We start from the raw sequence: 13,784 nt of genomic DNA on the forward strand, positions 1-13,784 counted from the left end.
TTATTTGTAGCAAAATAATTCATGTTGTCTGAACAAATAAAACTGGTTTATTTTCATCCTGCAAACTAATTTTCAAAAGGCAATATTGTTGAATAAATATTGATGAAGATATTTCTCTGATTTAGAAAATACATTTTAACCTTTTTAAATTCTTAGCAGATGAGTGTAGAACAAATATTCCTTTAATAATAAAGCTCTGGGGTCATTTTCTTTTCTAAGGTGTTCTACAATCTTCCATTTCTTTATTTATAACTTATTTAAAAGTTGCACATTATTATTGTCTTAAGTTCAGCTTAGAAGCATTTTCCCCGTAGATTCACATACAGCTGGAGAGATGGTTTAGTCCAAAGGTGTTGGCTGCGTTATCAAGCGGTCATATTGCAATGTAAAGGCTGCAGTCTCATAGCATGTCCAACTGAAGCCTTGTTTTCCAATTCAGGGGCTGTAAGAGGTCAGCAGTGTTATGTAATATTTCCGCAGCTTGTTTTTTTTTTTTTTTTTTTTTTCTTCCTCTCATTCCTGAGCACTTTTCACCCAGTTACTGCCACACACAGTGCAGTCCTGACTCGTTTCTCTCACTGGGATTGTTTGGAATACCTTCAACATGATTCTTGAGGCTCTTTTTAATCGTATGGACTTCACCAGCTGGCTGTTGTTTGGCTTTATATTGCTGCTTTTAGTGAATGTAGTGAAAAACTGGAGACCTCACAACTTTCCTCCTGGACCGTGGGCTCTGCCGTTTGTAGGAAATGTCTTCACTGGAGTTGACTTCAAAACAATGGAGAAGGTGAGGCAAACATGAATACTACTAGGAAATTGCGTGTAAGTGTTTCCAAACAGCAAAGTAATATAAGGCAGAGCTTTAATGTAAACAGGAAAATAGTTTCAATCTTTCACAAACCTAAATCAACACACAGGGCAGCATAGCATCCACATGATGAGACAAGATCAGAATGAACAACTATAGACATTTTATCAGTGCTTCCACTAAAGATTGAGCAAAAATTACAGTGTTTCAGAAGTTTGTGTGTTTCCATGGCAGGGTTAAAGTTATTGAACAGTTTAACAGTTCAGTTAAGGAAAAGTAAAAACATGTACCAGTTTAATAGAAGGTAGTAAACACTAAATAAAAGTTGTTGTAAATATATTGCAAAGTTGGAGATTTGAGTTGGTTGACAGAGATGAAGTGTTATAGTGTGCAGCAGATTTGAGTTTGGACCATATAAGTCCATACTTCAGCCTACTTCTCCTTTTTGGACATGGAATGTAAAGAACGTGTTGATGACAACATGTTTGAAATAAACTTCAGAAGAATAATTTTAGCAACTATCGTCTATATATCTCAGATATTATCTTCCTCAGGGCTTTTTTTTTAAATCTGCTGTGAATTTTTTTTTTTTTTTTTTTTTTTTTTTTTACAAATGCAGCTTTCTCTGAAGTACGGCCCTGTCTTCAGCCTGAGGAGGGGCAGTACAAGGATGGTGTTTATTTCGGGATACAAGATGGTCAAAGAGGCTCTTGTCAACCAGCTGGATTGCTTTGTTGATCGACCAATTGTCCCTCTTTTTCATGTTGTCTTTAAGGGAATAGGTAAGTATGTATTTTGTCACACCCCTTCTCTTCTGTCTGTGCTGATGGATTGGTCTTGGACTGTGTTTAGAGTTTAAATTCTAAACTAGTGCTTCTCAAACGGGCTGATAATTGTAAAAATGATATTGCCTACATTTATCTGATAGATTGGGGATTTTTACAAGGCAGTCAAAATTAAACCATTAATGTAGAGATAAATTAGCACCTCATCAGCAGCAAAGTTAGTAGCCTAGAAATTTGGCCCCATCTCCACAAGAGAAGCTGAATTTCGACATGTGGGTACTTTTTGTGGGGGAAAAAAGTTTGAGAACCACTGTTCCCAGCTACACTCTGACTTTTTCTGTCTTTGCAAGGGTGCACAGCAAACAGTAATGAGTGACAGAAACCATTTCTTTTTTAACAGGATGCTTTAAGTTAAGGACTTCTGTAACATGTAGAGACATTTATTCTGAAAGGACTTGCATGGATATTTGACCAGAAAATGTTGCTGATAATACACTGTGACATTTGCAGGCATAGCTCTGAGTAATGGTTACCTGTGGAAGAAACAGAGGAAGTTTGCCTATACCCATCTGCGTTACTTTGGAGAGGGTCAAAAATCCCTGGAAAACTACATTGAAGTCGAGAGCAACTTCCTTTGTGAGGCGTTCAAAGATGAGCAAGGTGAGGAAATTGAATAAAGTCACTGTTAATATATCACTGTAAATGTTTGATATATCATAAAATGAATATAATTCAAACTCCACCCAGGAAGACCATTCAACCCTCACTACACCATAACAAATGCAGTAGGTAACATCATTTCTTCTGTAACCTTTGGACATCGCTTTGAGTACTCTGACCCAACGTTTCGCAAAATTCTGGAGTTGGACAACGAAGCTGTTTTGCTCTCTGGCTCAGCTCAGACTCAGGTAATGTTTCCTTATCTTATAATACTATGATCACAAATCTGTGCTTCCTTTCTATCACTAATCTCCAAGTTTGTCCCCATCATCAGCTGTATGATGCCTTTCCTGACTTAATGAAGTACCTACCAGGACCTCACCAGACTGTCCACAGCAACTACAGGGAGATCCTGGCCTTTCTGAGACAGGAAATAGAAAAGCACCAGGAGGAGTGGAACCCTGATGATCCTCGAGATTTTATTGATGTCTACCTGGCAGAAATGGAGAAGGTGGCATAAAAAGGCATTCACAGAAGAATATACAGATCCTGCTATCAGGAAGTTTGATCATTGTTCAAATATTTCTATTCAGACTAGTCAAAGCGTCCAGATTAACTTGGAAGTAGTTAGAAATAAGGGTCTTTCATCTGGTGGAATGAAGTGGTACCATGTTTAGACTCTCTTTCTGGAGATAAGGCCTGTTTCGTACATTGCTACTCATTGCTACTTTGGTGCTAGCAGGTAAAGGATACACACCAGATTTCTTCAATCCTGGTCCTCGAGGGCCGTTGTCCTGCAGGTTTTCCAGACGTCCCTGCTGGAACACACCTAACTCAGACTCAGTCAAGCTCTGCAAATGCCTACAAAATACACATTGGTTTGAATCAGGTGTGTTGCAGCAGGGATAATTTGAAGGCCTGTTGGACACCCACCCTAGAGAACCAGAACTATCCCTGATCTCCACCAATTTTATGTGTAATGTAACAGGTATGAGCTATGTACAATGTAGAGTCATTTCTGTTGGTACATTAGAAAAAAGAAGATCCCCAGGCTGGCTTCAACATTGAAACCCTGCTGGTTTGCACCCTTGACCTGATCGAGGCTGGAACAGAATCTGCTGCAACCACATTACGTTGGGCCATCCTCTACATGCTGCACTACCAAGAGATACAGAGTTAGTGTCTTATCAATCATATAAAGATATATATATCTATATATTCATATAAGGTTAAGCATAACTTTGACTGTGTTTTTGCTGATGGATTTTTATCCTTTTTCTGCTTTCAGAGAAGGTCCAGGAGGAGATAGACAGGGTGATCGGACAGTCCCGTCAGCCCACCATTGCTGACAGACCCGACCTTCCCTACACTGACGCTGTCATCCATGAGGTCCAGAGGATGGCAAATATTGTTCCCTTGGGATTTCCCAAAATGGCCAGTAAAGACACAACACTGGGTGGATACTTCATTCCAAAGGTAGAAGACTATTTACTAGATGTCTTAATGGGATGAAGACCATTTTATAAAGTCTACTAACCAAGCATTAAAAACAACTTATCATTCTTTTTCCAGGGAACACCCATTACTACGATGCTGTCATCTGTGCTGTTCGATAAGAACGAGTGGGCGACACCTGATGTCTTCAATCCAGAGCATTTCTTGGATTCAGAGGGCAAGTTCCTTAGAAGAGATGCCTTCTTACCCTTTTCAGCAGGTTAGTGTCAAGCTTTCTGTTTTAAATATCAAATGAAGTGATGCCTGCTTGATCAGGTCAGAAACTATCTGCTCCTTATCTTGTCATGCAATCAACATCATAATTTACCTCTCACTTATCAAACATAACTATCTTATCTAAGTGATCTATTTAAGCTGCATAGTTTCTGTTTGGCTCCATTGCTGGTGCTCAGATACGACATGCTACCTGCTTATATGACCTGATGCTAAACTTTGTTCATATTATCTTCATAAACCTTCACATTAGTTGTTTAGTCTGAACTTTAACTCATCACCAACGCTGAGTTTAAAATATCTTGTAGCTGACAAACAACTTGACATGTCTGATGTTTCCTCTCAGGTAAACGTGTGTGTTTAGGAGAACACCTGGCCAGGATGGAGCTGTTCCTGTTTTTTGCGACTCTTCTCCAACGCTTTACCTTGTCACCTGTTCCAGGAGAGCTGCCAAGCTTGGATGGACAGATGGGTTTCACTCATTCTCCACAGGTGTTCAGGCTCTTGGCTGTGCCTCGCTGAAGTCATCCCAACCAAACATCTGTGTTCTCTTTTTTTGTTTTTGTCAGGAGCTTGGAAATTGTGAGATGCTTTAAAAGACATATATCCAATAAGCAAAGAATACATACTTTTTATATAAACATTTCGAGAAGGAGGGCTTGATATTATGGCTAGTTTGATGAGTTATATGTATATATACTTATGAATAAACATGTACAGCAACATTTCTCTCGATTTATTATTATATGGTGAAGTTGGCCATAAAGACTTTTTCTTTTTTAACCAATGGGTGTTATTTATTGGTTGATATATATTCACTATTAAATCTTGCTACTGAATTTAACAGTTAATCTAAAGGTCACAAAAGGCTTTGTCTTCACTTGGATACATGTGGTTGTGTTCGCATTATACTTCAGGACTTCAACAGACTATCAGTTCTGCGAACTTTGCATCTTTTACTGCCTCTGTTGGCAATGCTTTGCATGATAACAATGATTTTAAAATAGTTAATGATAATAGTTGGCTGTATTGTTTTCTAGGACAAAAGTCAGTCGTGTTTTTTTATGAGATATAATTAGGTGAAAGCATTAAATATTTTGCAAGCCAGTTTACTCAACACTGGGAATCCTCTCTGGAATAAAGAAGGTTATGAGTCCACAAGAAGCTTGTAAATAAATCAAAGGTACAACAATTAAAAACAGATTCAATTAAACATGGAAATGAGGGAATACACTAACGGGGCACTTTGTTAGGTACACCTCTTCCATCGCTTGTTAACATAAACAGCTCGTCAGCAACAACATCCGGGTTGGCTGTGGCATTTTAAAACTGATAAAATGGTACAAAAGGTCTATGGTGTGCAACAAATATCCCTACATTATCACACCACCTCTAAGTCTAAACCACGGATACAGGCCAGGATGGATCCATGCTTCCGTTGTGTTTACACTAACCCAACCACATATATGTTGCAGCTAAAATGGAGACTCTCCAGACCAGACATCATTTTTCCAGTCTTCTGTTGTCTAGATGGTGAGTCTGAGTGAACCCTTGCCTGAATTTCTGTTTTTAGCTGACAATGGCCCCCGGTGTGGTCTTCAGCTGTCCTCATCTTAGAAGTTTGACATGACATGGTATTCTGCATATTTTGTTTGGAACCAAAGTTTATTTGAGTGAATGTTTCCCATCGTCTTGAACCAGTTTGTCCATTCTCCTCTGACCTCCGACATCAACAACACAACTGATTCTCACTGGATATTTTCTCTTTTTCAGACATTTTCCAGGGAAAATCCAGTAGAACAACAGTTTCTGAAATGCTCAGACCAGCAGTAACAACCATTTTCATTTCTATTCTGATGTTGAGATTAAAGTTCAGTAAGTCATCTTGACCAGTCTAGCTGTCTAAATGTACTGAGCTGCTGCTATGTGATTTACTTAGTTAGATCTTACTTCTTACTGCCAAAATTAATGATTGCAGTTTGGCTAAAAAGAAGCTAAATGAGGGCATTTAGTCAACCTTGAACAGAGCTAGTACAGTATTGATTAAACTAGATGTTGCTTGTATTTCTTATCTTTTAAGTACCCTTGACAAATATGTGGTGCCAGACGAATCTCATTTGGCACGAACAGAAATGTTTTTCCGTCATCATGAGTCTGTATTTTTCTAACTGATTAACAGAATAGCTTATACATCTCCTCCTTATCAAAGAGGTTTTCTGCAGTTAGTTATTTATCTTATTCAGGTCATTTAAGCTCACAGACACCTGTATAGTAAATCTATTTGGTACCTGTTGGTCACACTGCACTTTGTATTTTTGGCTTGGATCCGCTGATATCGTTCTGATATTACAAAATGCTGCAGACATGGCACTTAATGTATGATTTCATATTACTTATTATTCTGCAAAAATGATTTGCATTTAATGCTAACCATGTCCTTCTTGTCTTAAATAAGAAAAATGAATGAAAATGCATATAAAATTAGAGGGGGCTGTTTCATCACGCATGTGCAGCAGGTTTCATCATGAACCAGCAGAAGGTGTGTTTTCACAGCATGTTATGTAAGGACACTTTTCCATTTGTACAGGTCATGATGTACTGTGTTTTTTTAAAATTGTTTGTGCAGTGTGTGTTGACACAAGCCATAAACCAAGAGCAAACAGACTTTATAAAAACTGAGCTCCTCAAAACAGAAGAAAATCTTGATATTCACGGATCTGCTGCTGCTGCTGCTGTCTGTTCTGCTCCCTTAAACCATGTGGCTCCATGTTTTTTTTATGAGTTTGGGTCTAAAGGAATTTCTCTTGTTTATTTTTGCGTTCGTCCTGATAGCAGACTTCCTAAAAAATAGAAAACCTCCTAATTTTCCTCCTGGACCTCCAGCTCTTCCCTTGGTGGGAAATTTCCTGAGTGTGGACAGAAAACACCCACACAAATATTTCACCAAGGTACTGCTTTATATTCATTAGTCAACTTGAGAGTCTATATTTGATAAGCCTAAACCATCTCAGACAAACTGTCTTGTGATTTTTTTAAGTAGATTTTGAGAATGGTTCATTACTTTATTTTTCTGTGAAGATGATCACACATCGCTTCAGTAACGTTATTGAGGTCCTGCGTCTGGAACCTTGGAATCTCCTTTCCAAGAGATTCTCCATGGACCATGTTTAAGCATTTTTTTATGAATTTGCAAGTGGAAAATGAATCTCTCTGGTCCTGAATTTTTCCAGGTTTTATGATTTTTCCTGCTAGTTTTAGATAGTTAATCTCTTGAAAACATTTGATTATTTTAGGCCTGGATTTATTTCTTGTCCAGAAATCTTTTATAAAATCCTTTATTTTAAGAACACAAACATTGTTCTGTCACTTGCTTTGTATCATGCTACAAGCTGTTAGGAAATCATCCTTTTTGTGTAAAAACACAGTTTCGTTGTTCCCTTTTGGCTTGTCCCTCCTAAAGGGGCGCCAGAGCGAATCATCGCTCAGATGAATTGGCACATGTTTTACACCAGAGATGCCCTTCTAGACGCAACACTTGTCTGGGCTTGGGACTGGCCCTCAGAGTTCAATCCTCCTCAGGTCTTCAGCAGCGTAGTGGAGCAGGACTCAAACCACTGATCATCAGGTCACAAGACAAGAAGTTCTACCACCGAGCCACAAGCCAACCCCAGAAAAATACAATTTAGTGTTTAAGGCATTTTTTTAAAGGATGCTTCTGAAGAAAAAGGAACATATGACGTTGTTTTTGTGACATCCTTCAAGCGCCTCATAAAACCAATAAAATGATTAGTGTTATTTAACACTATTTAACACTTACATATGCATGTGTAATGCATATGTAGGAATGAGAAATCTGAGCTTTGAAAACAGTTATATCGTCTTAAAAGTTATTATTCTTTCCACAGTTGGCAGACACCTATGGGGATCTATTCAGTGTTCGCTTTGGCAGTGACACACAGGTCTTTGTGTCAGGGTATAAGATGGTGAAGGAGGCCTTATTAACACAAGCTGGGAACTTTGTGGATCGACCCCAGAGTGCCATCGCTCACAGGGTTTATTTTGGACACTCGAGTAAGAAAAAGCTCTTAATTTAAATTGCCTTATTTTAAAGAGATTCATTGATTACCACATTAACTTCCTTACATCTGTATGCTCGTATCTAGATGGTCTATTCATGAGCAACAATGAAACCTGGAAGAAACAGAGACGCTTTGCTTTGTCTACGTTGCGTAACTTTGGCCTTGGCACAAACACTCTTGAACAGTGTATCTGTGAGGAGATCCGGTACCTACAGGAGGAGATAGAGAAGGAGAAAGGTAGTTTACATGAACAGTCAATGATGATAAATGCATTGTTTATGCAGATTGTCTGTCTTGTCTGGCTTTGTTTTCATAATCCTGTTCTAGCAACGGTGAAACACTAAAAAAACATGCTCATTCTTCTTCCTCAGGTGGACCTTTCAGTCCTGCAGGTCTCTTCAACAATGCTGTATCCAACATTATTTGCCAGTTAGTGATGGGAAAAAGATTTGCCTACAGTGATCACCAGTTTCATGTCTTGCTGAAATGTCTGAACGAGATCCTTCGGCTTCAGGGGTCAACATGGGGTCTGGTAAGTCGTTATGGTCTGAGATGAAACACTCAGATGTGACTGCAGGAGTCAATGAGACATCAGACATCAACAAAACACATGTTTTCTTCTGAACAGCTCTATGAGTCATTCCCTGGCATAATGAAACTCTTACCAGGCCCTCATAACCAACTCTTCCAACACTACAATGCCTTACAACATTTCCTCAGTAAAGAAGTAGAGAGGCACAAGAAAGACCTGGACCCCAGCAACCCCCAGGACTACATTGACACTTTCCTCATTGAAATGGAAAAGGTATGTAGACAACTGGATTGTATTTCTTGGACTGAAAAAAACAGTACATTTAACTGATGTGTTTTCTTTGCATTTAGCACAAAGAGTCGGACTTGGGCTTCTCTGAGACCAATCTGGCTCTCTGCTCTATGGATCTTTTCATAGCTGGAACAGAAACAACATCCACCTCTATGATGTGGGCTTTGGTTTACCTCATCAAACATCCTGATGTCCAAGGTGGGTGACATGTTACATATTACAAGGAGATAGGGCTTCCTTGTGCATTTAAGGGGGCCCAAAGCAGTATTCTGTTCATTTCCACTTGCAGACAAAACACATTTTAACAATTTTAGCTGTTAGATAAATTTTGTTTTCATTTTTTTTTTTTTTTAAACAAAGGTACAAAAGTGAGCAAAAATGCAATTTTCCTCTGAAGAATTGGCTAAAACAGCAGCCAACATGTCATTAACTTCTGATGTTAGTGAACCTCAACAGTTCTCCACCACACTACTGCACAATGCATACCCCAAATGACAGGGGCAGCATTAGTTGATTAAAAATAGTATAAAATCAATTTTGTGTGTGTGTTTATTAAAGCTATTGAATTACACATTTTTGTTTAATTTCAGTTACTATTTTAATCAAAATGTATTGACATTTCCAGCACACTTGGGGGGCATCCTGGTAATGTGGGAGCCCCACAGCACATCAAACACCTACAGTATAAGCTTAATTTGCTGTTGCCTTCGGCCGGCTCTGCAAGGAGCTAACAAGCCTGATATTTTCTGCAGTTCTCTCCATCATCTCAATTTTTCTAATAAAATTACACACAACTGAGCATGCTGGGGTGGATTTGGGCATTCTGTGTCTTGTCTATTGACACACTGAGTGTTTAGAGATCAAAACTTCGGAGGCTGACTGGGAGATGTCCTCTGCAGCCACAGCTTCCTCCAAAATGAGGAACACATCAGTGTCAGCTGTTAATTATTTATTCTTTTTGGAGCTTCATGTGTCTGAAAACAACTGTATTCACCAAGTATTTTAGGTTAAATAGAACCAAACTTAGAAACCGGTTGGGATGAGAAACACCGGTTTAATCACGATACTACATCCTCCGGTGGATAATGATTTAGTGTTTACCAGTGTCCCAAATTCTGCCACAAGATGTTTTGTTTGTTGGAGCAAAGTGAATTATACGATTCCCTTTGTTCTTTCTTAATTGCATTTTACAAATGATTCAACAATGACAACTAAATGTTTCAGTTTGAATCTATACTATTGGCTCATTAATCATTGAATTAATGTTTCAGTGTACATCTACGTATTGTGACACCCCCTAGTAGCTCTTATTTATTAAGTTAACCATTTTTATCATTGCTTGTAAACTGGTTGGTATTTTTTCTAAACTAATGAATATATAAGTTTCAACATATAGCTGTAATTAGCAATGTTCCCTTAGACCAGCGAGTTAATTAACCTAAAAGCATACAAGAAGATGGCAGAATATGTCAACGTTATTAGTCCTGATTGGTCAGCTTTTGTTTTTTTTCTGAGCTAAAGAGCCAATAGGAATCCTCCACACAGGCTTCTTCCCTGTTGTGATTTTTTTGCAACTGCAGTGTGACAAGTAATGTTTATTTTTCCTCTTTTTTTTTTTTCATTGGTTTAATCGGTAAACATGACTGACCTTCTTGTCTGACATGTTAATGTCATTCAGCACTATGACAAGTGTCATGAGCATTTGTGTGATCTGGCAGCAAACATTACCAGGCCTGATAGAAAAGAGTTAGGTTATAAAATATTTATAATTGTAAACTTGTTGCAATTTAAGCAGCCTCTGATGAACTAGAAAATCACAGGTAGGCTTGGTAACTTGAGAGATGATTTTATGTATAGCAAAACCATGAAAGAGGCTTTTTTAGGAGAGAGACTATATATAGCTGTTCTTCCCAGATGTCCATTAGTCCATCACAAATCTAATTATCTGGGACTATGGCACCACCGGTTTACTAATTGGCATTGCTGAGCTGCTTTTGAATATGATGGTATGACACAAAGCAAAAGGCCCCAGGCTGGGACCTGAACCTGAGCCAGCTGAAGCTTCTGTACACGAGGTGGACACTCAGTCAGATGAAAAACAACTTGCCCCAATCTGAGGAATATTTGATCAAAATAGAATTAAATTGCCATCAAGTACAGGGAATATGGTAATATATATTTAACTTATTTTTATAGAGAAAGTCCATGCAGAGATCGACAGAGTGATTGGACGGATCCGCCAGCCCTCCATGGCGGACAGAACAAACATGCCTTACACTGATGCTGTCATTCATGAAGTGCAGAGAATAGGAAACATTGTTCCTCTCAATGGACTCAGGATGGCTGCCAAAGATACAACCCTGGGAGGTTATTTCATACCCAAGGTGCCTTTACTAAAACAGTTTCAGAGTTTGTTGTTTTTAATGAGTGCTTTTGTTCTAAGTGCACATTGTTTTTTGTGTGTTTAGGGAACTTCCTTGATGCCCATGCTGACTTCTGTGCTGTTTGACAAGAATGAATGGGAGACTCCAGACACCTTCAATCCTGAACACTTCCTCGATGCAAATGGAAAGTTTGTCAGGAGAGAAGCGTTCCTGCCCTTCTCTGCAGGTAAACTACATTTGTTTTTGTGTTTGAATGTTTTTGTGACTTTAGTTACTTGCAGGCTGTGAATATTTACATGTTTATTCATCTCTGATTACTCAACTTTGGGACAAATGTTAGTGCATTTGTGATGATATGGAGGATTTTATTGGGATTTTAAGAGTGTACAAAGCCATCCCTGGCTTTAAACCTGTGTTTCTTTGTTCTTCAGGGAAACGTGTGTGTCTCGGAGAAGGCCTCGCCAAGATGGAGATGTTCCTGTTTATGGTGGGATTACTGCAGAAGTTCTCCTTCTCTGTTCCTGATGGAGTAGAGCTGAGTACAGAAGGAATAACTGGATCTACACGAGTGCCTCATCCCTACAAAGCTTATGCTAAAGCTCGCTGATTTATATTTCATCTCACCACCACCAAATGATTCAGTTTCTTGTCAGCTGCCATTTTAATTCTGTTATTTTATATAAAAAATATTACATTATGAATATTATCATTTATTATATAAAAAGTCTTTTTTTATATATAAGATTACAGGTAAACTAGTTTTTTATCAGATATGTTGAGGTATTAAGACATGACGTTTTTGAAGTTTGTATGGTATCTAAATAAAGAAGTAAACTGTATATCAAACCATCTTAGAATTAATCTCTTTTCTTTTATTAACAATTTTTTTTAAACCCAAACTCATTCATTCAACCAAGTGGTCAGAAAACACCACCTGTCATCAGTAGAAGGGTCTCTTTTTGTTGCAAAATATACCATAAAAGGAGATTTATTCCATTTCAGAGTGATGGGGCTTGAGCAAAAGAGGAGCAGTGGATGAAGTGCTGGAACATGCGTGTTGTACAAGCCTGTTGTACAAGCCTCCGTGGCAGCGCTACAACCTGAGGATGCTTCAGTTGCTCATGTACATACTAATCATCATTTTACCTGAGTATGCTAAATGACCAGAGTGTTTCATCAGTAGATTTTTTAATTTACTTGCAGGTACGTTCCAAAATGGGGGTATTCTTTACAAAAGGCTGTAATAAAATAAATGAAATGAAAAATACTTTATTAATCCACAAAGGGAAATTCAATAAATTATATACATCAGAGTAATGAACTTAAATTAACTAAGAATTTATATATCTATATATGTTATTAATATTTATACTTTTCTCAATTTATCTTCCTCTACATGCTCACAATGATCTTCTGCTTTGTTTTCGTACAGAGCATATTCTGTTAAGTTCCTTTATTTCAGGTGTGCATTTGTTGCTGTTGCTTTCGGTCTGTGGTAGATTAATCTCCTTTTACCTCTTATCCATCTGACTCTTGCTCCCCTCCTTCGTTTCTTCTTGTTAGGTCCAGCATAAAACTTAACATGTTATAAGCAAAATAAACATCAAGGGGAGCTTTAAATCCACAAAGCTCTTGACAAAGTTAATTTATTTGGCACAACACCCAGACCAGAACTGTCAGACATCCCCTCACACTCCTTCGGGTCATCCTCCTCCATCCACCTCACTGTTCCCTCCTGCCGTCTCAACACCACGGGGAGGAGAGCATTCAGTTGCTCAGCTCCTCACCTCTGGAATGCTCTCCAACCAGATATCTGTAACACTGACTGTTTACAGCTGTTCAAATCCATCCTCAAAACATATCTGTTCATGAAAGGATACTCCCTGTAATCACCCTGCCCCACAGTTCTATGTTGTTTTTATTGTTTCCAACTGTTTTTATTGCCTGTTTTTATTGTACAGTGGCCTTGAGTGACTTAAACAGCGCTTTTAAATAAAATACATTGGTATTATTATGATTATTATTATGATGCAAAAGAATAGTAGCATGAAGCAGTTTCTCAACAAAGTATCTGAGAATACACCTTCCCACACAACAAGGTGTTAAACATTTGCAGCACAACACAACACTACTGACACACAAGTCTAGAGCTCAGCAAAAGCAAGAGGTGAAAACACAATCTAACTCGTTTCAACCAAACAAGCAGTTTCTCCCAAGTTGGCAAGCTGTCTCACAAAAGACAGATTACACAGATACTGCTGGATGGGAATGCAGAGTTCCTGGAATAAAAGGGCAGTGAACCAGTGAGCAGGGGGAGGAAGGTGTGGCGGCGTGCAGCCAATCCCTGAGAGGTGATTGTTCATGGTATTTACAGACCTAAAGGTTAAACGGGGAACAACTATATTTAACTTTGCTGTCATCTAGTGGCAGTTTCTGCTGTGACAGAAAGCGCTGCAGCATGCCTGCTCCTATTTAATCAAAAGAAATGCAGTAAAAAAAAAAAAAGCAGCTATATTT

General features: G+C 38.4%; 1 protein-coding gene across 1 annotated transcript; it reads left to right on the plus strand.

The window, feature by feature from the left end:
• Nucleotides 1-549: 549 nt before the first annotated feature.
• Nucleotides 550-11,874, plus strand: LOC306759942 (cytochrome P450 2J3-like; the record flags this gene model as incomplete). Its single annotated transcript, XM_079245690.1, has 19 exons — nt 550-787; nt 1,428-1,590; nt 2,104-2,253; nt 2,341-2,501; nt 2,588-2,764; nt 3,287-3,428; nt 3,542-3,729; nt 3,826-3,967; nt 4,328-4,491; nt 4,551-4,563; nt 7,442-7,572; nt 7,887-8,052; nt 8,145-8,297; nt 8,432-8,592; nt 8,689-8,865; nt 8,943-9,081; nt 11,080-11,267; nt 11,352-11,493; nt 11,699-11,874. Exons 1-19 carry the CDS (start codon nt 605-607, stop codon nt 11,872-11,874), a joined length of 2,916 nt encoding a protein of 971 aa, XP_079101816.1. The 5' UTR covers nt 550-604.
• Between the last annotated feature and the right edge of the window lie 1,910 nt (nt 11,875-13,784).

Source organism: Telmatherina bonti (assembly GCF_933228915.1).
Source record: "Telmatherina bonti genome assembly, chromosome: 8".
In the NCBI taxonomy this organism is placed as follows: domain Eukaryota; kingdom Metazoa; phylum Chordata; class Actinopteri; order Atheriniformes; family Telmatherinidae; genus Telmatherina; species Telmatherina bonti.